General features: G+C 34.7%; 2 protein-coding genes across 4 annotated transcripts in view; one reads left to right on the top strand and one right to left on the bottom strand.

Annotated features, from left to right (window-relative positions):
* The window catches only part of LOC127067102 (uncharacterized), a 52,625-nt gene extending 43,321 nt beyond the window's left edge, over positions 1-9,304 (bottom strand). The window contains exons 1-2 of the mRNA XM_051001631.1: positions 9,293-9,304; positions 1,331-3,384 (exon numbers count right to left, since the gene is read on the bottom strand). Coding sequence (XP_050857588.1) covers positions 1,331-3,384; positions 9,293-9,304 — 2,066 coding nt within the window. The remainder of the gene's footprint in view (positions 1-1,330; positions 3,385-9,292) is intronic.
* Positions 1-16,670, top strand: part of LOC127066778 (MORN repeat-containing protein 3-like) — an 85,887-nt gene that overhangs the window by 47,026 nt on the left and 22,191 nt on the right. For 2 of the 3 annotated variants that reach the window (XM_051000923.1, XM_051000922.1), the window contains exon 3: positions 12,161-13,097. The exons of the other annotated variant lie outside the window; for it this stretch is intronic. The gene's annotated coding sequence lies outside the window, so the exon portion shown is untranslated. Of the gene's footprint in view, positions 1-12,160; positions 13,098-16,670 lie in introns of those variants that run through there. 3 annotated transcript variants of the gene reach the window in all.

Raw genomic sequence — 16,670 nt, 5'->3', positions numbered from 1 at the left:
TTTCAAAATAATACATCGGTCTCCTGCATTTTACAAAACTCGTTCATCGTTTTCGATTAATCCAAAACAATCATATCTAGATATGTATGCAAATGTAAGGTAAATGATTAATGAGATATACATACACATGAAGAACGAATTAATGGATTATACTTTGTTCGATACAAACGCTATATAACATTTTAAAGAATCACACGTTCTACTTGGCTTTCCGCGAGCTAATAAAAAATAAAATTTCTCTCGAACTGACTCTCGTAAAAATCTATACGTTCTAAGAGACCTGTCTGCTAAAATGATTAATTAATGACTTTGAAAAAAAAAAGAGAAAAAAAAATAACAGATACAAAACCTATATTTATACTTCGTATTTAACAGTGATCATGAGACAAATTGATGATAAAAAAATCGATGAAGTCTGACGCGGTCGATCGTCTCTCAACGACAACGATTGGTTAATGATCGAACGGAACTTTAATCTAAAAAAAGAACGATAAATAAATAAATAAATAAAAAAAGAAGAAAGAAAGGAAAAAAAGGAAGAAAGAAAAGAAAAGAAGGGAACGGTGACTTAGGAAAGAAGAAAGGAAGGAGGGAAGAAAGAAAAGGAAGGTCCGCAATCGCGTTCGCACCAACGAACACGATTTCGTCGTGTGGAATGGCTCGGGAGGAGAAAAATCGTGTTCCTATAAACGTGGTACGCGTGTAGACCATGAGAAAACAGCAATTTAGTCAACTCGTATCGTGGCTTTAGTCTTCTCTTCTCGAACCTATCCAATATTTTATCCGAAAATGTAAGATTTTGCGATCCCGTTGCTATTGAAGAAAATGTTTAAAACGAATCTAACGAGAGGATAACAAAATGTTTTTCCAAATTTGGAGATAACGATAAGTAATGGAATCTTAATTTCAGACATGCTTCTCACGAGTAATTGCTATTGAAGATAGTGGCGCTACTTGACTCTGTTTTCGATTAGATTTAACTGTCAGTCATAAGTCAGATTACTTTGGTTTCGGTACTATCGTGGGTATGTAATTTCCTTTAAATTTTAGAAAATCATTCAATTTCCAATTAGGAATTTCAATACTTTTTGATGTTAAGTAACGCGATAATTATTAAAAATGCGAAGAGAATTATTGTTTGATTTTAATAATCTTAAGAATTAACGTCGTAATTAATTAATGTTCCAAGAGACTCGACGTTAAAAAGCATATATTTTCGATCGCAAGCTCGTACAGTCGTTGATAATTAAAAATATCAGTAAAAATCGGATAGAAAAGAGGAAAAAGAAGAAAAAGAAAAAAAAAGAGAGAGACAGGAAGAAGAACTTACCCTGGGACGGCGTGTCTGAGTTCTCCCAAGGTAGGATTGTAAGTGTGATCTTCGCCGCTAATCCTAACGACACCCTCGTCCGCGTTAACATCGTAACCGTTCGTAACAATATCGATTAGATCGGCGAAATCGTCGTGTTCGTTCGATTTGCCAGTTTTCGAAGAAGCACCAACGTCCTTGACAGCTCGCGTAAAGGTAGCCGTGTCGTATTGTTCTTTACTACCGTTGGTACGTTGCAAAAACTTACGCCGGAAACCGGTATATACGGTTTCGACGTTGGGATCGTCACCGATTCTAACACGACCGTGGCTTGGTATCAAATGATGTCCACTGTAGCCGAGATCCATTTGAAGATCCATCACCAAAAGTAAGGTGAAGAGTATCGCAAAGGCGCTCAAACCGAGCACCAGTTTGTCGCGTATCCTGATCATTCTAATCGTCAGCTTCATCTTTGAGTTTCTCGATTTCGATGTATACTCGAGACAACTTTTGCTCTTCTCGTCGTTCCTCGACGGTTCGATCCTATCCCCGATAATCTTTTCGATGGAATCGTTTCGTAGAACAGTCACGGATCGTAAAACATCGCCAACGATGGTATCGATCGACGGGGAGTCAGAATTAACGCTCTCCTCTTCTATACTCGATCGAGCTTCGAAAGAACTTTCAGCTAAGAGAATACTTTCATCCTCACGATCTCCTATCGAAATTCTCGCAGTTTCGAGTAACGGCGATAATAGCTCGACTGATAACTTGAGACTCGTCGGTTCTCTTCCCTCTTCTTCTTCCTCTTCTTCTTTTTCTTCTTCTTCTTCCTCTTCTTCCTCCTCGCTTTCTTGCTGCCTACGTCGACGTAGTTCGCTTATTCGTCGTCGTCGTTTTCGTTGTTGTCGTCGTCGTCGTTGTCGTTCTCGTTGCCGTCGTTCCTCTCCTTCTTCTCCTCGTGCATCCGACGAATTTGCAAGTTTGCATTTTACGTCGGACGACGTGCTCGAGGCGCGCGCATGCAACTGGTCACTGTCGGCTATCGGAAATTGTCGAGTCGTTGGAACTTCTTCGAGATCGACTGACCCGTTCGCGTTATCGCAGATTTGCCGTTTACGTCTCGATGACCTCTGTACCTCTTCCTCCTCCTCCTCCTCCTCCTCCTCCTCTTCTTCTTCCTTCTCCTCCTTCTCCTTTGGTTCTTCCTCGTCCGGCGGTGGCGAATATTTCACTTTCCTTTCGCACTTACACGTTCGTTGTTCGAGCGGCTTACTTTCGGACTCGGAGACGCGATCTTCCTCTCGCGATGACCTTGAACGTACGTAACGCCTGTGCACAGCAGGCGAATAATCAGCCAAAAGCGAGTCCTTGGATTCTCTCTTTTTTTCAAAACGTCTTCTTAGATTCACACGCTCTTCCAATAATCTAAGATTGTCTTCTGAACGTATCAAATCCTCGACATCTTCCACCGAGACGCTCTTCGATCTCGACGAGTCCTCCTCCTCTTTTCTTCTATCCCTCGTAACGATTACAAAATCTTCGGATTTTGTTGAACAGTCCAATAAGCATACGGAACCCTTTCGCGATTTTTTCCTTCGAATAGGTGGTACTGGTCGATGGTTATCGTTTTTCGTACTATCCAAACTGTCTGTACTCTTGGCCAAATGTAATTTTTTTTGAAGAAGACGCGGACTCCTACGAATGTTTCTGACCAATCGTTCGCATCCCTCGGCGATATTTTCCTTCGAAGTTTTGACGAATCGTTTGAGAAACGAGTCGTTTCTTTCTACCTTTCGAATTTTTCTCGTTCCTTCGTCGATGGATTTCTTCGATGGTTTTATTCTCTCGCTCCAATACTGTCGTATCTTCCTTCTTTTTCCGACCGTTTGATTCCCGATCGAAAGATCGATCACAGATCTCGATCTACGTATCTCATGCACCTCCTCCTCTGCTATCTCTTTCGTTAGTTTCAAATTTGAATCGTTGCCTTCGTATGTCCGGCGGTCCAAACTTGCTCTCTTGACTTTCGAGCCATCTGCTTCCAGACATTTCTTCGTGTCCAGAGTTATTTTCTACGTGCACGTTTAATAACGCTGATCGGCCCGTGCCGATCTTGAGTTTTTCTTTTTTGGTTTTCTTTTCTTTGTTCGTTTATTTGTTTGTTTGTTTGTTTCTTTTGTTTTCTCTTTCTCTCTTTATTTCCTCGATTTTTAAAATATCTTTAAATAACTACAAGCACTATTTTCTTTACTAACAACGAACTATCTCACAGACTTTGGAATGTATAGTAGGTTCTAGCTATTTATCACAGACACGATAATACGAAACTACGAGAGCGCTGCTAACCTTTTGAGTCCAGCACCTCCGCACCTGAAAAATAAAGAGAAACGAGAATTGAGGAAAATAAAATGTTGAATTTTATATGGTTTCTTTCTTTCTTTCTTTCTTTTTCTCTTTTTTTTTTTTATACGTTGGTAGAATAAATATATATGAACTATATCAATCTTTTCTGGGACACTGGCAACGTGTACGTATATACGTATAATTTATTTGAAAATTCGAATATTTGCGACGTGTGTAATCATAATTTTTCTTTTTCTTTGATTGTCATTTATTTTTCATCCGACAGACAAATCATTATAATCGATATTTGAACCGACGATTAAGTTAACTGACGATTAATCATTAGTTTTATAAAACATTATCCAATAAGAAGACGTTATCGTGATGATTTAGAACACGATCACAGAAGGTAGATAGATACGATGCTCGAAGAGGAATCAAGAAAGGAGGAAAGCCTTCGAAGATATCGAGTGTGAAATAGAGTGACGATAATGGTTTGAAACCGGCCATTATGGTTATCGCAAGGTCTACCTCGTAAAGGCACGTCGCAACGAAAACGGAGGAAGAGGAATCGCAATCGTAAAGACTCTTCTACCCTATCGCCTTTAGAAAATGTCCTGGTATACGCGGAAATGCGGGTTATTCAATATTTTTTATCGAAATGCTAACCCATTTTTGAATTTCCCGCCACGTCCGCTATATCGCAGAAACCGCTCAAAGCATTCCAGTATGCGAATGTATACTCGTAACGACGATAATAATGATTTATCGTTCTTTTTCCTCGCTTCCTTTCTCTCATTCGTAAACATTTATGTATCTTGTAAAGAGATAGCGGAATCATCCTGACGAATCCACTTACGAAGTTAAAAAGTAAAATAGGAAGACCGCGAATATCCGCTTTTCGATCGCAGCTTTATAATTATTCCAAGTAAAGATGGGGAAGCTTTTGAGTGTATCGACCTGTTACATGTATAAAAAATAAGTCGAGGGCATTGCTTTCAGGATTGACTTGAGCATAGAAGCAAATTATCGTCAATTATCTCTCTTAATCAATTATCGTCTTTCCAAATTATATTAGACTTTACGATTGTAGTATTAATCACTTTGAGCGTTCCCGTTTGACTTCTTTTTTTTTTTGCTTTTCTTTTCTTGTGCCTTGTTTTTCTTTTTCTCTTTCCTATTTCGTTAAGTTCCAAGCGATTTCATTTCGCTACGATTTTAATCTGCAATCTTATCGCTTTTTAAAATGTATCTAATATGCATAAAAAAGATGGTACGTGGTCGACGTTACGACCGATCGATTTTGAGCGTACTCTCGACGAAGATAGTTTGCTTAAGTAGAAACGTCGATGAGTCTAGCTATCTTTATTATAGTCGAGGAGAGCACATAGAATCTCAATAGCGCTTTGCTTTCTTCCGTTTCTTCCATTTCTTCGAAGAGATTTCAAGCCGGATAGACCTTTCTGTTAATAATTTCAATTATTAATTTCGAAACATGTTTCGGAGACGTCGCGGGTTAAAAGGAATGTAAAGAAGAAGAAGAAAAGGAAATAAAACATAAAAAGAAAAACAAAAAAGGGAAAAGGAAGGAAGGGAAACAAAATTTCGTTTATTATTTTTTTTCTTTTTTATTTTTTTTTTAAACGTCACAGTGACTTTCCTTCTTATAAATGTTTGCTTATGAAAATAATATGTTCACGAAACGATTTGCTACTTGGCTTACGTAAACGAGTTGAGAGAGCAATGTTATATTTTTAGTATTGTACGTTATAATAAGCGGAAAATGTATGCCGGTAGAAAAAGTGGAAGAAGGCAAGTGCAAGCGGTTCTACATATTCATGAAGGATATATTGGAGACTAAGAGAGATGGAACGAGTAAGAGAAGTGAGTGTAAAATAGAGAGAGAGAGAGAAAGAGAAAGAGAATATAGAAGCCAAAGAAGAGACACCGTAAGTGTATGCCAAGCTCTGGTAGTCGTGGATCATTTAAATACTGCATCGAAATACAACTAAATAAAGCAGAAGATCGAGCTCATGCTCGGAATATGAGATCGAGTCTTGAAATGTGCCGAAAATTTCTAACGTAGCTTTGTGGCATATCTATTCCTGTTTTTATTAGTTACTGATATCATTCTATCGTACATTTGTAGAGAGAGAGAGAGAGAGAGAAAGAGAGAAAGGAAGTAGAGAAATATAAGTAGAGAAAACGTTATAAAAATTATTAATAATTTTATAAACGTAACTCGTAATTGTTACTCGGTGTAAATTTTAACGACATATTACGTACTATTTTTTTCTTTTTTTTTTTTCTTTTTTACTTACGTATCATCACTTCGTCTCTCGTATTTTTATTTATTTTTGAATATCTTATTTATCTCTGTAAGGGTGAGCGCTCTCATCGAATCAGAAAAATGTGGTTTCCTCTCTTTTCTTTTTTTTTTTTTAATCGATTTTTATTAACTCCAATAGAGTAGTATTTTTATTTCGTACCTTCCTTTCCCTCAAGTTTTTCCATCCTTTCTCTTGTTCCTCTTTGACCCTATTTTTCACCTCATTTCACTGTAAGCCGAAGGGTTAATCCATTAATTAATTACGATCTCACGGTGTAGCGAGCAACTTAGAAGCTTTTATCGTTAAACTTCAGAGATTTCGCGCCTTCTTTTCCCAGAGACTTTGTCACTCATTTCTGATAACAATCAAAACGAATTGAATTTATCAGGAAAGATCGTAATTTCGATTCTTCAACGTCAATGACACCCATGAGAAAATTTTCTTTTTCTTTTCATTTCGACGTTAATATTAATAAACGAAGATACAAGCAAATATATATTTTTTATTTTATACTTTTTTTTGCTTTTCATTTTTGAAATCTCTTCTCGCTCTTATCTATTTATTAATAATTCCTTCAAATCTCGTTGCAACAATAAAAAAAAGAAAATGAATTATCTTTACGACTCGCCAACAGTTAATAACATTAAATCTTATGTAAGATGAAATCGATGAATGACTGCGTGCATGCGTACAGCAGTAAGAGTAGAAATACTAGAGTAGAAATTTCATTGACGAGTAACATAACGAGACTACGAACGACGCGTGCGACTTTACGAAGTCGTAACCATAAAGCAAATTGCTTTGCGACACGTACGTAGTCGAAGTAATTCGCTGGCTTTTATGTACAAGGTGCTAAATTACCATTATTTGCTTATCTTTGAACGATTAAGACTCGATGCTACAAGTTGACCTAAGAGACTCAATTATACTGGTAAGAAAAAGTCGATAATCATCAAGAATAAATATACAATTACAGTGGCAGAAATATATGAATTTCAAAAAAAAAAAAAAAAGAAAGAAAGAAAGAAAGAAAAGAAAAATAAACTGTTTCAAATATAAACTGTTGTTCAAACGCAGAAAGAAATAAAACCTTTTATCAGGAAAAATCACGAACCAATTATTAAAAAAAATTTTTTTCACGATACGTCGCCCCTATAAATTTGAACGATATTTTAAATTACCATCAAAAAAAAAAAAGAAAAAAGAGAAAAGAAAAAAAATAACCGATAACAAATTGTCCAAATTTATTATACGTAATAACCTCCATCGAGATCACTTTCGTCAAAAACCCAAGTCCAAACCGATCGTTCTGAACGTCCCTGTTACTACTAGATTTCACAAATTTCTTTCTAAAGAAGTGATCTTTGTCGACGATGGATGAGAAATCCTTATCGTACGGGACGAAGGCAATAAGAAATGAAAAATCCATCCACTATCGAAAGACACTCGAACTGAACGTCTCTTTCCTTTTCGCTCACGTCACATTTATCGCATTCGTCTCAGCATCTTTCCATCCGCCTCTCCTCTCGTTCGTTCGTTCGTTCATTCGTTCGTTCGAATGGAGGCCGCGACGAGTACGTTGCTTTTATAGGAGACGCGATCGTTGACACACTTAAGTCGATCCTTTATCAACGACCGTGCAAACCTTTTCTCAGCCGAAGAAAAAAGAAAAAGGAAAGCAAAGAGCAAAAGAAAAGACAAGAGGAAAGAAGGAGAAGGAGAGAGAGAAGAAAAGAAAAAAAAAAAATCTCGATTCGATCGACCGAGCTTAGTCGAATGCGAGATGCGACGCTGGCCGAGAGTTGGTATATTTTTGGGATAGACTATGAGAGTGTTAGAAGCTGCCAAGAATACTCGCACGAACCTAATAGTGGCTTGACAGATCTCTCTTTCTCCCTCGTTCTCCTTCTCTCTTCCTCTTTCTCTCTTTCACTCTTTTTTAAACACGTACACGAGAGTCCATCGAGAGTATGTCGAAAAACGAGTACGATGTGTAAGGGGTTCTTTGACGGCTCTATGATCGTCTCTCTGACGACACTCGACGCGCCTACAAATCAATTTACAACGCGTTGAAATACACACTGAGCTGGTAATCATGATAAAACCGATAGGTAAGCGATTACCCTTGAACGATTCAATCGAAACTGTGAAATCAAATATGGTGTTTTTTTTTTATCAATTTAAAAAGACGATAAAAAATACTGATTCGTAAAATAAAACAAAAAAGAGAGGTATTCTTTAAGTTAGAAATATGTTTGAACGATCTTCAAAGTTAATCTTTTCGAAATGTTTTAATCAAACGATATTTTATTGTATAATTTGTATTCTATAATTCTTATAGAATATAATTTCTATATATTAGATTATTATTTATTATAGATAAGAGAGACTGGGACATTATAATATTAAATAGTTCAATTTTAAGTGTATTGTTTATCTATTTACTACGATAGAGTTTATTTGTTGCTGACACAATAATAATTTTTCTAGATACTGAACTGAATCATTTGAAGATGAATTAATTAAGTTTTGTTATTTCGTTTATATGCTTCAGATATTTTTTATGAACATATTTTCATATAATGACTTCATGTGGGCTTGATTGATGCGTTTTCTTTGGAGTTGAATCAATCAACTTGATACAGTTTATCAATTTGAAAAAAGTGAAGGCCGTAGGTAACAGTAAGAAAAATTTAAAGAAAAAAACAATAACAACGTGTACTCAATGATAATTAATCATTCTCAAAATCTGAGCAAAGTGAAGAATAAATTCAACGTATATCTTGAATGAAATGTTGCAAGAATATTCTAATCATACATATTTAGAAAAAGATTCAATCGTATTCTGAGCAATAAAAATAATTATGAAGAGTCACACCAAGATATTTGACAAATGCATCAACTCCTGTACCTTTACTATTGATAAATCGATACATTTCGATATCATCAAATAAACACACTTCTAAATTTATTTTATACGCATTCTAAACGATTCTAGATTCTCACTAACGATACAAAATCTATATTCCAAGATACTTTTCGTTAATTAATTAATTCAAACAAAAACTACAATTTTAGATTATGAACAGAAAAAAAGGAAAAAGAAAAGAAAAGTACCTCCTATTAGATATCCTATATAGATATATAATTTTAAATAAATTATTATACAAAGTATTAAAACAACCTCCATCTTTCATTATTATCGATTTTAAAGGGTCATAGTACGATTCAAGGTCCGTCAGTGAACGTACGGATAGGTAACCGGTAAACGATTAACCTTCCAACGGGAGTATCGATTAAAGCGTACCAGTCTCTTCATTGTTCCGAGATAACGGCGGTTAAGCGAAACGTTAACTACCAAGGCAGCCCGTCCAACGTTTCATCGTACTAAAGTGCAACTCTAATGTGCGACCGCACACGTCATTCGCAGCCATCAATTTTGCATTGCGCCACTACCACTAACGCGTAGGTAAGATAGGCCGAGTAGTACCTACATCGTAACGCCTCTACCTACGCACGAGGTTGCGGTTGGGATATGATATTGCGGGTGTTTGCAAAGGCATCCGCATTAGCTTTCGAGATAATTGAAGATAATGACAGTTGCGTTGATACTATATTTAGAAAAGCTGACCTGGGCCTACAGACATAATCGTCCTTCGTGATCTATCCTAAACTGTTTTTCCTAGTGACGCATTGAAATCCATACCAAGATGATCTAATAATCGGTATGGTTCGTGGAAATGGGTTAAGTGATATCATACAAAGAAATCCATAGAAAACGTATCATTAAATTTTTCATATACGAAAGAATTTACTTTATTAGTGCACGATTAACTCGATCGTCGTTGATCTTAATATAGATCTTATATATCTTGTTTACGAATTTTTGATGACGGAGTATAAAGGCTGTAAGCGTTTTTAGATTTGTAAAATTTGTTTTTAATTATCACGTTAATTAATTTCTAAAAGCTCAACTTTTGTTTTTTTTTATTTAAAAGTAACAAAGAGAGAGAGAGAGAGAGAGAGAGCCATATGTTTGACTACTTCGTTGAAATATTTTTTTCAATAATAATTGTCATTGGAAATAAAAAAGTCCTTTTCGTTTTTATCGGCGAATCGATCGATCCATCTGCTTTAAATTCGCGATGAATGTTCTCTCGTTAGCGTTTCCGACGCGGATGATTTATATTCGCGATTTTATCGATCTCTGTTTTAGTTGCTCTTTATAATTCTTTTCTCTTTCAGATGATTGATTCGGTTCGCGAAATGATAACATAGATCACATTCGATCTGGGTTCGTTAGAGTCATCTTGAATTCTCGATGTGAAATATAATTCGCGAATTGACGAGAGAATAGTCGATATTTAGTTATGCATATGTATTAAATAATAAGTTTTCTAGAATCTCTGAACTGCTTACTGGAATAGTTAATTACAAGGATCGATAGATCTTATTACACATGGGAATCAATGGTCTGCGATTGGTACACAGTTTCTCTGTGTGAAATCGAATTACTTGCAATTAATGTAACTTGGATTATTGTGAATGAATATTAATATAAAATAGGAAACGAGTTAAAAACTTTCTTGAAGAGGAAAAGCTCGATTACGATGACGAGAACGTTATATTATATAAGTAGCATCCGTACGCAACTCGATGCCTAGAATGAAATTAAAACCATCCAACGATTCTAATCCCGTACGTCATATCCGGTAGTCAACGCGATCTATGCGTGAAAATGAATGTAGAATGAAAAAAGAAAAAGAAAAAAATATATATCGTTTATTCGAACGAAAACAAAATTTCAAAAAAGCGATAACTGAAATGAATAAATGTTTCGACGAAATATCCGAAGAGGTCCGAGTTGCGTATACTCCGATTAATTTACAACTCGTTAACGAGTCCCTTTTTACATTTCCAGACTATATAGGTAATAAGATCGTAACATTGAAAAATCTCTTTAAATTAATATTACGGAAAAATTATTAGTCGCAATAACGTAATTACAAAAGTAATTGCGATTTTTGTCTTTAAAATAAATATGAGGCAAATATTTAAAAGGAAAAAAAAAAAGTTATTGTCGCTATTCGCGTAGATATACTCTGTTTGTAAAGTGAATATCAAAAAAAAAAAAAGCGCACACACAAACGCGCGCGCGCGCACGCACGCATGAAACAAAAACAAACAAAAAAGAGTAAAGAAAGAAAAAGAAAATATAAAAAAATATATTTTGAAAAAAATAAAATAATGGTAACACGGTTTTGTTGATATTTAAAACGACCCTCGTGCTCTTTGAAAATTTCATTTTACCTTTCGCAAATGCGGTCGAACGCGCGCATTAGTATGTGAAAGTAAGGAAAGTGTATGTATACGCGCGTGCGCCGGCAACAGGCGGGGCAGCTTTTGCTTCGGTGCGGTTGAATAACATTAACGAGGCTTCGCAGCCTCTAAATTGCACCTTCGTAGCAATTTTCGCTCCGGTGTTTTGGAAGATACCGCTTTTCTGCTCTCAACATTTACCGAAGAGTCGCTTTGAGAGTACGAATGTGCAAGTTCTCCCACTTGTTCCACTTCATTTTCATTGCTTTGATTATTATCTGACCGTACTAAGGCAGACACAGAAAAAAAACAGAGAGAGAAAGGGAGAAAAAGAAACGAATTCGTGGAACTTATAGTTAAACTCTCCGAAAACAATTTCGAATGAAACTCTTTCGTGTGAAAAATGAAAAAGAATTTGTCCTTAGGACGCTTCTCAAAGAAATATAATATAATCGTTTTGACGATTGATTAAAATATTTCTTAAATGTTTCTCAATGCACGAACACGTAGGCATGTTCGTGCTGTTTAAACAAATTTTTCATGTCGGAAAGTGGCAGGGAGTTGTTGCGGGCCACGTTGCGCAATTGACGGTGCGCTCGATTTTATCGACGTGCATTGAAACAAGCGGTATCGCGCCAGCTTGTCACTCTTTTTTACAAAACTTTTTTTCAAAAACCCCAGGCAATAAAACGGTTAAAGATTTATTGTGGAATATTTTAATAAGTAAAAATGATGTTTCGCGCGAACTTTCTCGCGTAACATTTAATTAGTTACATAAATAAAGAATTGACAAATGTTAAGATAGAAAATGATATAGGCGTTCATGAATAAATCGTTAAACGTTGGTTTGTTCCAGATTTGTATCGATTTCGTTGATGATAAACGATAATAATAATTGTAGACTACGATAAAACGGAGAGAGAAAGAGAGGGAGAGTAAGAAGAGAGAGTGAGAAAGTGAGAGCAGGAAAGATGGTCGCAAAGCAAAGATATCGCAAGCCTTGCTCTGTTTACGACTACTATATACTTACACATCCGTGATTTACGATGCTCGTCACGTTGATAAGAAAATACTTGTTAAAGTGCGGAGATAAAGCAGATGCACGTTATATAATGTGACGATTGAAGTCCACCGATACAGGAATGCAAAACGCCATTCTTTATGATTTGTATTAGTCTATTTTTAATGGACTTATGTAATATCAGATATAATAAAAAAAATAATATTCGATCATACATAAGTTGAAACTGTTAATAAAAATAAATGTTGGTCGATCTAAAAGAATATAAACGAGACGATTGAAAATTATGATCCCGAAAAAATATATTTATCCGACATCGTGAATCAAAATAAAATACATACATTTCCTACACTAAGTTATTTTCTAAACTTGGACTCGTGCAATTTATTCCAACATCGTTATCAAAAAATCTACTACTCTAAAATAGCAACCGGTTGAATTAAAAAAAAAAAGAAGGAAAAGGAAAAAAAATTGTTCTACATAAATTATCATCGTGCCAGTAATGAATGTTTTTAAACGACATTCGGTTTATCTCGAGTGAAAAAATGAAACATTTAAATACGATGACATTAGTACTTTTTAATTATCCAAAGAACTTAACAATGAGGGATTATTTAAAAAATCGATAAATGTATGTAGTCCTTTGATTGTTTTCTCCGTGTATTAAATAAAATTTCATTCAAGTTCAATAGAAACGATATTTAATTATATTCGTTGGAATATATATACGTAAATATACAATGCACGTCGATAAAAATTATTACTTATTTAATTGTACGTATACGTCAAAGTGATTTGCATGGAAAATAATTTTACATGCGAACTAAAATGACAAATTTATCAGTAATTTCACTTCCGCTTTCTCCCTCCCTCTTTTTTTTTTGCTTCTTTTATTTATTTTAATTTATGAGAAAAAGAATCGACGATGATAAAAGGAATGTAAATAACGAGAAAATAATATTGACGATTTTACAAAATATTTGAAAAATAAATATCATAGAAATTCGCACTTTTCTCACATAGTATATTTTATCGATCCATATTTTTATACGTATAAAATCTTTGAAAATTTTGCGACGATCGCGTGATATTAAACTTATTCGAGTAACAAAAATATTCGTTGGGACGATTCGACAAATTGTTTCGTATAAATTTTCGCTTTTTTTTTTCCTACAAATAAGGTCGACGTTTTTAATTTTTATTTATAAAGTTTTATGTTATCGTTTTGCTCCATTCGATTCTTATCGAATATCTTTTTTCAATATTTTCAATTATTTCGTAGCGATATGTTTCCACCTTTTATTATTCCAGACGTTTCGAGTTTCACCGTGCTTGCCGTTCCCGGCTATAATAATAATTTTCTCCTAATCCTCTTTCTCCAAGCGTTCCCGAACGTATATTCAGGACGTATATATCAAAGTAACATATACATACACGGACTTGCCTCTCACCTCCTTTCTCACTTCTTTTCTTACTTTAGCCTTCTCTTGCTTTACTTCGCTTAATTAGATGCTCGAATGTCTCGAGGTCTCGAGTATCGTGCTACCTGTTTCCTGCAATTGAATTTTATCGCCTATCACCACTACCTGTGCGGTAGATATATCTAAGAAAGACCGGTCACACACGTTTTGGCACGATGTCAAAATTATTTTCCACGAGGAATTACTTACCGATAAAGATGCAACGTTTCTATGTAATAGAAACTAACGATTTATTCACATAAAATATCGTTTGCTTCTTCTTCTTCTTCTTCTTCTTCTTTTCTCTTTTTTCTTTTTTATTACGTAGATTTCTATCGAGTTTACGTAATATCTTTAATAGAAAATATTCATTTCTGTCGTCGATGATTATCTATAATCTAGAAAATGACGCTACGATGCTTAACTCCCGCTATCCGTGAAGCTTCGAATCCGATGATACAACAGTGCGTCTATCATTACTCGATGGAGAAAGGATGTCGTTTGCAGACGGACGGCCATAAATTTCAATATAAACTTGGCGATTATATTTAAAAATTAATAATTTTTTAATGGCTTACCATCCTAAGTATGTGTACATCCCTTGTTGTAGACGTTAAGACATAAAGAAGAAAAAAAAAAAAGAAAAGGAAAGAAAAAAGAGAAAAAAAAGAGGAAAAGAAAAATTTACTGCGAACTATTAAAAATGATCGTAAATATATATTTGAAAAAAAGAAATAAAGATACTTATACGAGATAAAAAATAAAAATACGATGTAAAAATAAAGACTACCATTAATACTATTACTGCTACTATTTAAACTACTACGTTGAAAATTTATAAAAAAAAAATATATCCGCATTATTTTAATCAAATGTCAATATTCTATCGGTATTGTATAACTTGAAGTATAGAATTTCTTAATTATATACGAAGCCGTGCCTTTCCAGATAGTTTTCTTCGATGTCGATACGATTCGACTCGACTCGATTTGACTCGACTCGACTCGACTCGACTCGACTCGACTCGACTCGACTCGACTCGACTCGAAGCCAAACCGCGAACGTTCGTCTTTTAAAAAGATTCTATAGACAGGTTTCCGAAGGAAAGCGAAACTAGCCTGCAGCGGCAACGAAGCTGGTTCTTCGTATTTTTTCTCTTCCTTCTTCGTCTTCTACTACTACTACACTACTACTACTATATTACTACTACTACTACTACTACTATTACTACTACTACTACTACTACTATTACTACTACTACTACTACTACTACTACTACTACTACTACTATACTACTACTAATACTACTACTACTACTACTATTAGTACTTCTTCTACTTCTTCTTCTTCTTCTTCTTCTTCTTCTTTTTCTTCTTCGTGTTCTTTCTTCTTTGTGTGTATCTTATAAATCCGTATGTATGTATAAGTACGTGCAATGACCGTTTAGAAAAGTGAAAATATCTTCTGCAGTCGAAAAAAAGCAAAGACTGGTTTGAGCAAGACATGAGATAACAACAACTCGAACGTAATCGGAACGAGTTTCGAAAGATGGGAATATATAATTTTTCTTTTGCATTTCTTTTTTCTTAGTTTTTCATAAATTAATCTACACCTATCTATAACAAGAGTTAAAAGAAATTTGTTCGAATGACTTATTAGCATGTATAGTAGTAGTCTTTTTTAGATCTTCCATTTTACACGATTAAACTTTACTTTTACTTTTACTTTGGAACCCGTTTATTTTCTTTTGTTCCTTCACAATTGTAAATTCATTTATCCGCGATATATTCCAGATCGTTAAAAAAAAAAAAACAGATTACTTACATTTTTTGCGATCATAAATTATACTTTTGTTCGATTAAAATTTATTTTGTTCGATTTAAATGTTTGTCGATAAAAATATCGTATATAATAATAATAATAATAATAATAATAATAATAATAATAATAATAATAATAATAATAATAATAATAATAATAATAATAATAATAATAACAACAATAACAATGACAATGACAATGACAACAACGATAACGATAACAATAATAACAACAATAATAAGAACAACAACAACAATGACGTATTCGTTAAAATTTTCATGTTTTATGTCTTTTTTATTCCATTATATTCCACAAACTGGTTTATGTCTGGGTTCCTCGTACTGGTATGAATACCCTGCACGGGTCATTAACTTACAGCATAATAAATTTGATCTATCAATCTTTTTATCAATCCATCTATCTTTCTACCTTTCCGGTGAAAGGATGACCACGATGCGAAGAAACGTTTCTTCATTGAAAAGAGATATTAGCCACGATTGATAACTGTCGTACGCACTAAACATACTATATTTCAAGCTTCAGCAATCCGTGATAGAATAGAATATAGATTCCCTTTATTCATAGACGCGTATGCCATTATATTTATGCAAATAATGTCTAAAGTTCAAATGTAGGTACTTGCTCCATCTATCTCAAGATTTACGACCGCTTTCTCTCCGCTCACGGAATTCTTAATGCTCACGCGTGACACTTCCGCACGAACGAATCCTTCCTTTTTTCTTTCTTTCTCCCCTCGCCATCCCTCTCGCCACCCCTCTCTCACCCTCGATTACGACGTGCCTCGATAAAGGAAAAAGAAAAACGAGAAGAGAAAAAAAAAGAAAAAGAAACGAAAAAAAAACAAAAGTAACAAATTTAGCCTGGCAAATCGATTCGTTCTAAAGCTCTTCCAATTGAAAAGTGAAAATTCTTCGCTAGATTGGCGATTATCGTCAAGGTCAACCGATCGGAGGAAGAAAAAAAGGAAATAAAGAAAGAAAGAAAAAAAAAAGAGAAAATAAACGAGACGTCACGAGTATGAGAGAAAGAGAAATAAAAAGAGA

The sequence above is a fragment of the Vespula vulgaris genome, chromosome 10, assembly GCF_905475345.1.
Source record: "Vespula vulgaris chromosome 10, iyVesVulg1.1, whole genome shotgun sequence".
Lineage (NCBI taxonomy): Eukaryota > Metazoa > Arthropoda > Insecta > Hymenoptera > Vespidae > Vespula > Vespula vulgaris.
This window is presented reverse-complemented; position numbering and strand designations above follow the sequence as displayed.